This window comes from Channa argus, chromosome 24, assembly GCF_033026475.1.
Source record: "Channa argus isolate prfri chromosome 24, Channa argus male v1.0, whole genome shotgun sequence".
In the NCBI taxonomy this organism is placed as follows: domain Eukaryota; kingdom Metazoa; phylum Chordata; class Actinopteri; order Anabantiformes; family Channidae; genus Channa; species Channa argus.
Window position 1 is genome coordinate 2802705 of NC_090220.1, and position 13947 is coordinate 2816651.

At 39.4% G+C, this 13947-nt stretch overlaps 1 protein-coding gene across 14 annotated transcripts in view; it reads right to left on the reverse strand.

The window, feature by feature from the left end:
- Window positions 1-13947, reverse strand: part of LOC137108899 (RNA-binding protein Musashi homolog 2) — a 220982-nt gene that overhangs the window by 145624 nt on the left and 61411 nt on the right. For all 14 annotated transcript variants that reach the window (XM_067494000.1, XM_067494003.1, XM_067494001.1 and 11 more), the window contains one exon: window positions 7134-7226. In XM_067494000.1, coding sequence (XP_067350101.1) covers window positions 7134-7226 — 93 coding nt within the window. The remainder of the gene's footprint in view (window positions 1-7133; window positions 7227-13947) is intronic.

A 13947-nucleotide genomic window follows, 5' to 3' on the forward strand; every position in this document is an offset into this window, starting at 1 on the left:
ATTATTTAGCCCTTTAATATCCCACATGAGCGGTTGATATTAGATTAAATTTATCCTTATAATCACATAATGACTACAGAAATAAAATAATAATAAAGCCATATCTTTTTTGCCATTTACCTGTTCCAATCTAAATTAAAGGTAAAACTACAAACCAGTCGAGGTTTGAATTAGATTTTTAATTGTATGCATAATTAAATGAAACAAGGATGCTCATTTAAAACTTCAACAAGCAATTCTAGGAACAGAGCCAGTGGTCAGTTATGTTCTTTGCAAAGGTATAAAAACAGTAACCATGAACTTCCTACGCCTTTCCCTCTCTGCAAAGTACAGTAGATGGCAGAATTATTTTACCATATTTATGTTGTTCAATGTGTCCACAAAGGCCTGTGAACACTGTGAACATGGTAGTATGCTACCAATTCAAATTCTAACTCGTCATAATTGAAGTGTTTAGAGCAAAGCAGTCAATTCTTCTAACAAAAAAATAACAAACGTTAACTTTCTGAAAAGAGGGTTAAGAGCCAAAAACAGAATGGAAAAATACTAAAACCTCTGTTCAAGAATTGTGCTGAGACTCCATTTTCCATTGCATTTACCCTTGTGTATGTTGTTTGGCCTACTTAACCTGCTCCAGCTAAAGATGACTGAAAATAAGGAGTCAAAATAACGTCACTAGCCATGTTAAATGTTAGAGTCGACATGAAAGCAATTCCTAACTAGAGTATATATAAAAATACATTTAAAAAAAATAAAAAATTAAGATTAGAATCTATAGATTTCAACATTTAACAGACATGAGAGTATACAGACTCATGTAGACTCTGAGGAGGGAGCAGTAGGTGTTTCAGATAAAGACTTCCTCAGCCCTTAACATCAAACAGCACAGTGTGCACATTTGCATGTAAGAACATTTACCAAATGATTTAAAGAAGGCTGTGCAATGCATGAGTAGTACTTAGAAGTTAAAGCTGCCCCTGGGCCTGGTCACATTGCAGTAGGTAGCTGAAGCAGCACACACATCTGGCTACTTTAAGTCATTTTTCTATACTCACATTTAGCAAATTCACATTTGTGACATTAAAAGAAATAGGAAACCCTCTGTTAAAAGCAAATGTCTGATGAGGACAAAAAAGGTTATTTGGGTTGAAAAGCATCCTGTTTGAAAGCCTATCAGAAGAGGGCTGAAATTTGACACGGTCATTTTGTTTCTCATTTGCCTGGGACATGTCGAGACACAAGGTCTGTCACTCAGAGGCTGCTATCAACTTCTGTAGACTTCCACTGAAATAAAACTCTCGTTGTTACCTGTAAAACCTCCAACTGAGCAAGGAACACTCTACCTACTTGAGTATTTTCACATAATATATAAGCATCAAAGGCAATAATGGTGCTTGTATGAATATGATAAACAAATCTAAAATGGTGTACCCTTTATTTCACGCCAGGCTTTAGAACACACATAAAATTTCCCGTCCATCTAGGTAAAGTCCCCTCTCAGAATCTCATGTGTGTTATCCTACAAAGACCTAGATTGCAGTTTGCAAGACTGAAGTGGAGGTGTGGAGGTGTCCACCTTCACACCAGTCTGATGGTGAGACTGCTGCAAATTACTCATGACACTTCTTTGGATGACATTTTTCAATCGCTTCCCGGTTGAATGGCATCTCCACCCCCCACCCTGCTACCATCTATCCACCACCTTACCCCAACACACACATTAACCCCCCCCCCCCCCCCCCCCCCCCCCCCCCCCCCATTTGTGTCACAATAGCACAGCAGAGATTGCTGCCTCCTGTTTTCACCTGATCGACCCCTTTGAGCAGGTGCTGGATCTGATCCAATCACAGTCAATCTTCTTTAAACATTTCATTCTTTAAGCAGAACAGGGGCTCAGAATTCCATCATTCAATGACCCGATCATTCGCCAATAACACAATCAAGTCAATCCCAGCTTATCCTGGGGGAGCCATTTCAGGAGGGACAGCTGGGAGATGAGACTACAGACCTAGAGCAAGGTGTCAATCTCCCCTGATCCACAGCTCCCTTACTGAGCTCCCTATACCACACAGCATCTTGTTATTAGAGACCCACCGACAGCTCTAAGTATCACCAACAGTCAGAAATGTATCACCTTTTCTAATCGTTAAGTAACAACGCAGTTAAGTCCTCTGCATTAACATATGCAATCTCTTTCATATTAAAGATACATGTGCACACAAAAAAACGATGTGAATACAATAGCTCAATTCTTCAGTGGCCATTTAAAAGCTACTCTGCTGAAAATGTTGCCGGCCCACTGGGCAAGTAAAGGTCAAGGGGGATATGAAATAGTTTGTCTAACTGGCCCTTTCCCCCTGTGTGTCCCTGCAGCACCGGAGCCATATCCACATTCATAGCCAATTCATTTATATTGCTCTGCCCTTCTCACTGCTAGCCTCAGTCACTAACTACAAGTGACTACAATGAGATTGAAGCCTCTGGCTAAATCTCCACGGCAAGGCACATGCTCCATCATTGCTGCTCTGATCACTCTATATAATCACTGGGACCACACTATATCCTCAACTGATTGGGTGAGTTTCAGCAGAGGGAAAACAATCACAGAATGTCAGCAGATGATGGACATGAAAACGTCGGAGTAGTCGTGGTCACTGTGAGCTGCCATGTAAATGGCATGCAAATGTGCACCTGCACTAGCTGAAGGAGTGGAATGAACGACTATGGCCCTTTGATTGGGCTCTGTTCACTCATCTAAAGTGTATTTTCTCCAGCATTAATCATTTATGTTTGCTATTTTGGCCAATGAACATATTACAATTTTGTACTTCAGTTTTTCTTTCCTCAAAGCTCACATCACAGCAGCACCAATGTGCATTTAATGTGCGCCTTCACTAAATCAGAGGCCTGTGTATATGTTGCCACTCTTAATACTTAATTGCATTGTCACCCAAGGTAAAAGTTGTCACAGTACAAGCTTAATTGCATTGTCACCCTGAGCACTTTTAATTTTGTAACTAAACAGATAACACAACAATGTCACGTTAATGATTATTGGGGATCTATTGTTGGTGAATAAGATGCACTTTAAGATGGCTGACAATAAAAGTTTGAGATAAGAAAATGCAACTTTATTGTAAACTGTACACATTAATCTCACAGCTTGTCTTAATGAAAAAAGCAAAAAAATAAATGAACTGATTCTGTTCATTTTTGCCAGCGAGGCTTTTTATTACTTAAATACATGAAACGCTAGAGTGTTGTTCAGGGCCTAAGCACTTGGCCAGGTATGCACAATGGATTCATCCCATCTTTACAGATGGACAGAGGCAGTTATTTTTCACCATTTACAAAATCTAAGGGCATGCAAAATGTCAGCCGTGGTATTAGATTACCAGAGCCCCTGAACTAGGCCCCTTTTTTGCACTAGCCAAGGAATATTTTTGCGGTGCTTTTATAATTTCAATTCTTCCTCTCATCTGCTTCCTCTCAGTTTAAGAATGGGAGCAGAATGCATATGATTCCCTGGCCGGAGGTGAAACACAACAGTACACAGCTGCTTTAGCTGAAAAGGGACACTCTGTGTTCTGACAGTGGTCTTTTTCCATTCATTTCATTCATTCTTCCAAAAGGTATCACAAATTCATGATGTCCCTCGACTTATAGTTTGTTCTTTCAACACTGTAGGACCATTGTCTTATCTTAGGACTCAGTACTGACCTTGGTGTGTCTGCCTTTATCCCTCCTGAGCCCAACGGCAGTGAACTGGTTAAGCCCCTCCTCCTCCCACTCAGCTCCACCTCCAGAATCTGGCATTAAACTAGTGGAGCATGAGAACCATGACAGACTGGACATAAAGGGACAATTGTGGCAGCCCAGTGATACGGAAACAAGAAGCTCTGACGAAACTAAAAGTTAGCTTCAGGTCTCCACAGTAAGGCCTTGCCAACAGAGAGAAGTACAGAAACCAAGCCAGTGAGCAGGAGTTGTTTCAGCTTAGGCAAATAAGGTCACTATGAGATGTATTCAAAGCCTATTACAATAAACCAATGAGGAAGCATTAGCTATCGCAGCTAATTATGCCTTTAACTATGGGGAAAGCACCCTTCATGCCTGGGCAGGGCACTGCTGATACATCGCATCCAAATTTATAAGGTGTCATCGCACCATCTCCCATCTTTAATCAAGCCAGTGCCTCAGTGGAATATTGTGGTAGAATATTGGGGTGGTGGGTGTTTTCAGGTGTTTGATTGGAGTGGAAAATAAGATGTATTATACCAAAATACAAAATAAAGAATTAATAAATGATCAACACAACGTACAACACATTTCATATTTTCACAAAAGAATGATGTTTCCTTTGCTGTACTTTAAACAAAAAGTTGGCTTTAGAAAATCTAGGAAGGTAAAGTATAAAGACTGAAGGGTAAAAGCATTATAAAATATTAAAAATGGATGTACTCATTGTCAACTTAACTTTATCAAATAAAAAGGACAATGAAATGTTAGCTATTGAGATCTTTACGTAAGGAAAAAACAAAACTTGGTTTGAAAGGGTAACACTGGCTTTTGTGACCGTAAGACTGCACAACAGCATATGATAGCAAAAACACCAGAGTGATTAATTTGACTTTATTTCAAAACAGAAATAGCAGCAACCTCTAGTTAAGAGTCCTTGAATATAAAGAGAACCCAGGCAGTGCTGATAAGATTGTCTCATCTGGCTTGCAGGGCTTAGGTGCAGTGTGCTGCCTGAGACGGGAAAAAAATGGATGGTAGGAAGTGGCTACTATTAGGCAGGTAATGGGATCCATCTGAGGTGTATTAGAATCAGTCAAACACAACCACGCTTCAGTTCCATTTACAGGTAACCGACTGTCACAATCACTTCAAATGCACACATTAAGTGTGTACTGTAGGTGACAAAAAAAAGTGGCTCTGACTGTGGAGCGGCTCCTCTGAAGTTGTGCCAGGCTCAGGCATTTGCTCTTTCCTAATGGTGACGGCTGGGAGAGTGGCAGTGAGACTGATGTGCATGAGAGCTGTCAGCCTCTCCCTATAACAAATGCCACCTCTAGCCCTGACAGAATGGAGACAGAAGGGAGGGACTCAGGCAGAAGGGTGGGGAGGTGTGGAGGTTACAGACAGAACCTGTGACCCAATTGTGGCCACAGCAGCTGTTTCCCCTCCGCCGCCTCCCAACCACTGCCGTCTCTGTAGACCACATCCTGCTAATTGGCCTATGGTGCCTCGCACACCAACAGACATACACAAATACAGTAGTACTTGCTAAACAGTTTCAGTGAAATAGCTTGCCCCTACTGAGGAAGAACATTTGCTGGTGCCTTAAGCTATAGTTGCGCGATGATTGATAAGTGCATCAAAACATAGTTCCCAGAAATATAAATGACTAGCTGTCCTGCCAGCACGCTGACTAATGTCCCCGTTGACATGCACATAGGTCGGGAGACAGACGGAAAGTCGGGCTGATGACTGACACACCGATACTGCCACCAAGATTCTATGGAGGGGAAAGTGAATTAATTGGTTTTTCTGTCTGTGGATAAGTCCTCAGATTGGTATGTGTGTTACGCGTATGTGGCAATAATGCTAGGGTGCACTGATAGGCAGGTTATTTAATAAATCCTAGGATGTGTAAGACAGAAAAAAAGCATACATGCAAACCAGAGGGAGAAAGACACCTCTTTTGCTGTGTATTGCATCTGCTATAGTCCACAATATCTCCAGATTTCCTTTTTGTTGAAGACATTCAAGCATGTTCTCTCTCCTTCTCTCTCTCTCTTTCACACACACACACACACACACCCTTAATCATGCACCCACATAAATACACTTAATCGCTGACACACTCACGCATGGCAAGAGCAGTACTGCAGACACATCCAAGCATGCACAAGTAGGCTATAAAAGCACACACAGAAACATGCACAAGATCTTGCTCAATCAGTCTGATTTGTTTGTTTCCTCCTAAGCATTTGAGGATTCCTCAAGGAGGAAAAAAACTTTGTATAATCAAGTCAATTATGTCATTCAATCAAGTCGAAAATCATTTCGAGTCCTTTCTCAGATCCATTGATTGCAAAGTCATGCTGAAATTTGCTCGCTGTGTTCTATTGTGCAAATAAGGCATCTTTATTTAGAATGGCAGGCCATGGTGAGGTCTTCAATACCACTTCCACAGGAAAAGAGCAAAACAAAGTCCTTCACCTTTTACACTTTTGCGAAAATACACTGGGCTTTATATAGGAGTTGGTTGTAAGAAAAAATAAAAAAAAAAACTGTTTCTATTAATCTGTTACAGTTCTTTTGTGCATTACATGCCCATGAAAAATCCATCCTCGGTGAAACAGTTTAAACTCAAGGTCAAGTGCTGATGTTACAGGGACTGTATCAGCTGAAGGTGACTTTGACTGATGCAGAATATGACATGAGGGAAATGGATCTCTGCTCAGTGTGAGGAAATTATCTGTGAAATGCTGCCACTGTATCAAAGCCTGTTTGTGTGTGCCCATGCCTGTGCATGTGCACACACTTGAGGCTGAGTATTTGTGTGTGTGTGTGTGTGTGTGTGTGTGTGTGTGTGTGTGTGTGTGTGTGTGTGTGTGTGTGTGTGTGTGTGTGTGTGTGTGTGTGTGTGTGTACAGTATGCACGTCCTTGTTTAAAAGGGTGTGCATATGTACCTCACTCAGCTGAGGGTACTGGTCATTAAAACAGCATCCAGACACTGCTGCAGCAAAAACGAACCAACAGCTGAATATGTCAAATGCAGCAGACATTTAAAAAAAAAAAAAAAACATACAGAAATAATGTTGTCACAATATCAAACATATATCATATATTGTTCACTTATATACAACAACAGAAGTCTTGGTGTCAGAAAATGAGCCAAACTGGAGGTCCTGGCTTCTTTTAAGGCTCTAGTTTGTGATTGCTATAAATATTGATGGTCATGTGGCCTAAACCACAGGGAAACTGGTGGATTGACTAATGAATTTAGGTGCTTAAATAAAAACCTCTAACATCTAACAATGTAGTGCACTTGGCACCAAAGAATGCTCGAAGAAGTCTGGTTGTTGTGACAACACTGTAGAGTGTAATAAAAGAGCCTTACCTTCCCAAATTGTTCAAAATACTGCTTCACATCTTCCACTACTGTATTGGCTGACAAGCCACCCACAAATATTTTCTTTGTTCTTGTGACCATCTGGAAAGAAAAGGGCAAGAGGAGAAGATTAGTGATGAGCCATCAAAAACAATGCATAACACCTTTAATGGGGTCTCAAACACACCGAGTGAGCAGCACCTCACTCCTGTACAGTACAGGAGTGAGGATACATTGCAGCGCAACAGGAATAAATAAATTCACAAAGTTTTCAAAAACACTCACAATGGCATTTCAAATGGAAGCTCTAATCAAAACAGACCATCAAAGAATTAAAGACCTCCATTTCATCCTTAAAATTTCTGTTTATCTTTGCACAAACCTAAAAACAGAAATAATTTATGGACTTTCAAAAACAATTAATGAGTGCTGGAAGATGGAATCAGAGTGCATTAAAGCCTCATTTAGTTTCAAACTGCAAGAATATTAAGGATTATTACCCACGGCATCAAAAAGGGCACGAACATCTGCTGCACAAAGCACATGCTAAATTTAGGAAAACAAATTCAAAAACCACAGAAACAATTCAATTCATTTTCAGATGAATATAAGACTATTTGGATTTTGCATGTCAATTAAAGGTTGTACTTAATCAAGTCTTATTCTAAACTCAAAGCTCTAAAGCATCAGTGTGTTTGTCCTGTGAATTCATATTTAATTTAATTATATAATGGAACAAATTAAGAAAAAAAAAACAGACATTTATTGTAAAAATGATTGACTGTAAATTTAAAAAAGGAACTGCACAGCGGTTGTGTGCCTTGTTGTTCCTAATGCACTGTATGATGCTAATGGTCACAAATGTCACTTTCACCGATTGAAATGATAAATGCTTGATAAATGCACATGCAGAATCTGATTTGCACTCAGGAAACAGGAAAGAAAAAAGACATTTAAGCCGTATTTGGAAATATTTTGATTGTAGTGATGGGGCAAAGTGATGGAACGTCTTAGTGGCCAATTCCTAATAGGTCCGGATCTTTCTTCAAAAAACAAAGAAACAGCAAACACATTTTTTATCATTAAGTCTACAAGTCCCATGCATTATTTGTATTTATAGAAGCAGATTGCTATATTATACTTTACTATACTATAGTATACTCTAAATCCTCTATAGAGGATTTTGTAAATACCCTCTACCCAAAGACTGTAAATACTGTAAATACAAGCAGTTCAGTAACACACACACACACACACACACAGTGTAGCACTAAAATTATGGCATTAATTTGGTAAATTGTGTTGGAACTAGTAAAGAAACTTGTTTCTTAATACCTGCATCAGCATTCAGTATTTTGGATGAAAATTTGGCCCTTTTTCAGATTTCAATTCTAATACAATATTTGCATCCAGGCATTCAGTTAATACGCCTAAATAAATACCTTTAGAGACCAAATTAAAAAATTGCATAAATCATTCACACACATTTTATTCTTTTGCTTATTCCTTGGATGACCATCATAGGAACCAGTTGATTATCTGTAGGTTACGTTTCATATGCAGATTAGTGGGCAAGGCTTAATGTTTTGGCACATAGCATTTTACGTGCATCCTTTTTATTGAATCAAATAGTTTTTGACTCGAGAATTGGTTCACCAAGACTCAGAATCAAATCAAATCTTGACTTGGCAAAGATTAATAGAACTGGCAGCAGCACAGAGATATTCCCTTCTAAAGGCTTTTAAGCAAAGCTTGCTCATCTAACCGATCAGAGATTGTTATCGCATATCACACGTCGACTCATAAGGGTAACTTCTGGATATAATTTAGATGCCACAGGCTACAGCGAGCTTAATTACAAGAAGTTGCACATTAGTAGTTTTAGTGTCCGTAGTCTTACTGTGGCTTTTGCTTTCTGCCTGCTCCAACTCTTGACCTAGAATGGTAGGACGCCAGTGGTGGCAAGTACGTAGGTTCATTTATTCAAGTACTGTGCTTAAATTCACTTTGAAGTACTTTTCCTTTACTGGCATATATACATTTTATGTTACTTTTACTCCATTAAAATTCAGAGAGAAATACTGCACATTTAATTGCACTTTATTTATTTTAAAATTTTAGTAAATTAGTTACTTTTCCTGCTGTGGATTCTTGTAAAAAATAAAAATAAAATGAAATGAACTAAGAAGTGGGTAAAACCACCCGCACCTTTACCAGTTCCTTGCCAAGTTTGTAGAACAAATCCGATCCCATAGATAGACATAAAACTCAATTTAAAATACATCTTTTTTTGTATTATTGAAGTACATTTTAGAGCATGTACTTAGTATTTCAGGTTGAGTAAGTAACTTGTGTACTTTTTGTGAACTTTTTTTGTTGGTCTACTTTTCCCATGCTTGGTTGGCACTGCCAGTTATTCAGTTTAATGTAGACAGACCGCTTCCTGGCTTGAGTCACTATTGACTATTTCAGATCCACTTCCCTTGTTTACTCAGAAGACTAATGATGTGAGAGTAACAAAACTACAACAATGGTATAAACTATCGAGCTGACTTGTATTTCTTGCACGTGTTCTGGCAAGGGACAAAAGGACACTATAGGACATACTGGTTGATTCCAGAAAGACATTTCTCATATAAAATGTTTAACCGTCTCTTGTATAGTAGCACGTTTATGCTACAAATTGAGAATTTTCTGAAATGATGTGGTTTATAATGATTTTTGACGCACTGCTCTGTAATTTTAAAGGCAAACACAAAATGTAGCAGGAAAGACAGCAAGTCACAGAAAGTCACAGCTCTGATCTCCCTCTGCTCGCCACAATCAAACAAAAAATTATGGGGGTAAGATAAACATACTCTAGAGATGCGCAGCAAACAATGAAGAAGGTTGAAAGAGTCTGCCTTGATCAAAATGCTGACCGAGACACTTTTGATCTATGAAAGAAGCTTAACACTGGGAAAACAGAAGCAACATTATGCTAGAGCTGAAGTAACCATCTGTCAAGTGCTTTCCAGGTGCTTGCAGTCTCACAGGCACATAGCCTGCTCATATGCACACAGCCTCCCACACATGGGCCCTCTCTTGTTACAACGTTCATGTTTTTTGATTATATTATATTGTTTTACCATAGAATTCAATTAAGCCAAGCTTTACTTAAAATGCATAAAAATAGAAAAACATTTATCACAACACTTTGATAAATAAAGAGTTTGACAGATATATTTCGGAGCTCTACATTTATTGTAGTTTCTGACTCCAATGTGAGAGTGTAAAAGAGAAAAAGTCTTTATGCAAGGCATACTTGGGCTCTAGACGTGCTGGCAACAACAAGGTACATAAATATTCAAAGGGAAATAAGAACAAGAGTTTGTCATAGAGACCACGCACTTGGGCAGTAAAGCTATTATCAAGAATTTTGCATTACACCGACACGAGCGCACGTTGTTCCAGAGCTTCTCAGGATCAGGAATAGGTAAATATGCCATACACAAATGCAGCTTTGTAGTGCAATGACATGCGGGTATGCATTATAGGCTTAACCTTTTCATTTTAGGCTTGGATCCTACGAATATATTCTGTGTCTATGGCTCAAAAGCTTGTCCAGATTGCAATACAAAAATACCATTAAGTACCCAAATAATTAGCCATCCCATAACTGTTGGTCTAACATCACCAATGATGCCTCTACATGATTCCTACACATGTCATCATCACCATGTTACGCTGGTTACATCAACATTTTAAAATGGTAATGTTGGCATGTTCCATCCCAGAGAAACTAATATTATGTTACGTGCTACTTGTTAAATGCTAATGCATATTAACACCCAGGAGTTCAAATGCAATGTTGCCATGGAAATGATCACCTCAATGCACAGTTAATGAAGCCCACCTTGGGGTGACAGAGAGCAGCTTAGACTGCACCAGGTCTGACAATAACAAGCACAATCTAAGATACGCTCAAATGGTCGCTCCATAGAACTTCTTATTGTCCCCCTGGCTCAACTCAGGTTGCCCTACTATTGTTCTATCTGTCCTGGGCTCTAAGAATAAAAGTCCCCGTTTTTAACCATCCAAACATTTCACTTCGTTACAGGCTCATTTCAGGTTCACTTCATTACATTATAGGTTCACTAGGTTTTTAGTGTTTCTCCTCCTACTCTGCAGTGTTTGATTACTTGTGGCCATGCTTTAGGGTTATACAGTGGCCAAGACCAAGAAGCTGCGTCATCCTGTGCCCTATCCCCCTCCCAACATCATGCCTCAGGCCTCAGGGGTTATCTTCCCTGGAACCCCAAGCCAGACAGCTGCTGATAAACCAGCTGTGCGAGTATTTATCAAAATCACTCACTTTTATCATTGCCAATCTAGGTTAAAAAAAAAAAAGAACTAAATAAATAAGGCAATGTTCATTGCTGCTTGCCTCTTCACATCAGCTGTTTGTCCTGCTTCCCTTGTGGGTCACCCATTCCCATGTCATTTTTCAGCCTTCTTTCATCGGCTGCAACCACTCAAGTTTTCAGCCTTGTCTTTATACTTTGACATGTCTGCCCAATAGCTGATGGGATTCCTTGAGTGCTGGTACAACATAATTACTTTCTCTATTTTTCCTTCCATGGTGACAACAGACATCAAGTCTCATAGCTCTATGCCTGTTGGTCTACTTTTTGGCGCTGCCATTGTTTGAGAAACTAGGAGAAAAAGACTTTTAATGATTGTCTCATCTTGTTATCAGTTATTTACAGACAACTTAAAGAAGGGTACTTACTTCTGCCATGCAAATATAGAGTGAGTGCAATATCACCACGGTGAAAAACGGCATTGGTACAGCATTTAATTTCACACAGATCCTTTTACATTTTAACTTGCATTTCCCTTTTAACCAAATCACACACAATCCCAACCACTAGGGAATAGAACCCCCCCCCCCACACACACACACACACACTAAATTTACAGCAACAGTAGTTGTGATCATTTGTAGTATTTTAAAAGTCTGTTTCAACACTGTTTCAATTCAAGCTGACTTGAATTGAAAAATGGACCACTCTTCAACCCAGTTTTTTCTTTAACCCAATTTCTCAGCATTCGGTTATTTTAGCACATCCCTAAGAGACAGCAAGTAGAGTTATGAGTATGCGAGTGTGCATGTACATAGATGTGTATGCACATAGATCATTTTTAGAATTTCTTGAGTGTGTTGGGATGTGCATGTGAAAGGCTGCAACAATTACAGCCCCGGTGCATTTTTGATGACAACAGAAGGAATGCTACAGGTAAAGACAGGGACACCGGGAAAATCTAGAAAGCATTTTGATGCACAATTCTTGACACCTGTTATGGAGTCAAGAACTGTGAAAAATGACAAAACATAAACCTCTAATATTGGCATGATCTTTTCTATATGGTCATCATAAAAAACTTACATAAGCTATCTAATGATGCCTCACATTAGTAATGGATATTTGCGGAAATTAGGAACAAGCTGGTTTAATTTTGTGACTCATAAAAGAGCCATAATAGCATCTGCACCATCTTGATTTTAATAAAAGCATAACTCACACTGAGAGCATCCATCTTTTCAGAACTTAAACTCTGCATTAAAATGAAACCTTGAATTACCGAAGCATAACAGCTACTCCTTCAGCTTAAAGTCACTAGTTAACACTGTTACATAGTCGACACTGTAGAGCAGGTGCCGTGTTTTTAATGCTGTATGAAGAACATCAGCTTTTGTCAGTACACATTAAAAAAACAAACAAACAAAAAAAAAACTTAGGTCATGTTAATACTCACAAAAGTACATGAAAGTGACTGCTTTTGCCATACACCTCAGTAACAATATCCTACAGGACCACTCACTCAAATACACACATGCCGTGGCTGACATCACAGCCAGTGGCCAACAATGATGTCGAGGACAGCGTAGCAGGCGCACAGACTTGTCACTTATTAAATCCCCTAAATCATTTCTATGATTCATATCCACTATCAAATATGACAAAGCATTTATACTACATAATGCAAATAAATGCCCATTTATTTTATTTTTATCAAATGGACAAAAGTGATGTACTTGTATCTGCTCTTAGAGATGGGACACACCGAGTGAACGATGGGTTGTTCGTGAGCATTGGGGTCCCTGTCAACCCAGTCTTTGCTGTGTGTCTCACACATTCACTGCTGGTCAGACCTCTATTGGTGGCTTTTTGGCCAACTTGACATGTTGAATCTGTTCCCAGCCAGTGTTGGGCTCATCGAAAGTGACCACTCTAACTCATCCGCTTAGACAATGATAATAACTTATTATCAGATATATCCTGCATTGAAGTAGTTATAAGTTATCTGAGTTAAGCCAGAATAGTATAAAAAATGGTCATTTAGTGCTGTTTTGTTTGTAGTTTGTATATCAGGGCTTCGGCCAGAGCCTCATGCTTGTTGGCTCTCATCTTCCTGTGCCACTTGTTGGGCCAGACGAAACCTGATGTGACCTGACGTCTTCGTCTCTGATTATCTTTGACATCAACTTGGTGTTTTTACAGCCTTTAAACCTTGTGGTGCTTTGTGGTGTGGTAAAAGGACATATGAATGCCCACCCACCCCCCAGCAATGCAACTATGAGGTTCAGCGACAACACAACAACCGTGATTGGTCCATTATGCTCCTTATGCCTCAATTTGTTCAATGGTCGTACACACCATCTTCTCCGATGTGTGTTCTCTTTCTTGCCATGCAGTGATTTCAGTAGAAATCACTGCTGTTCAACATCTGTTAGCTCCAAATCCAAATTATCTGCTCGGTTTCACTCACTATTGCTTCC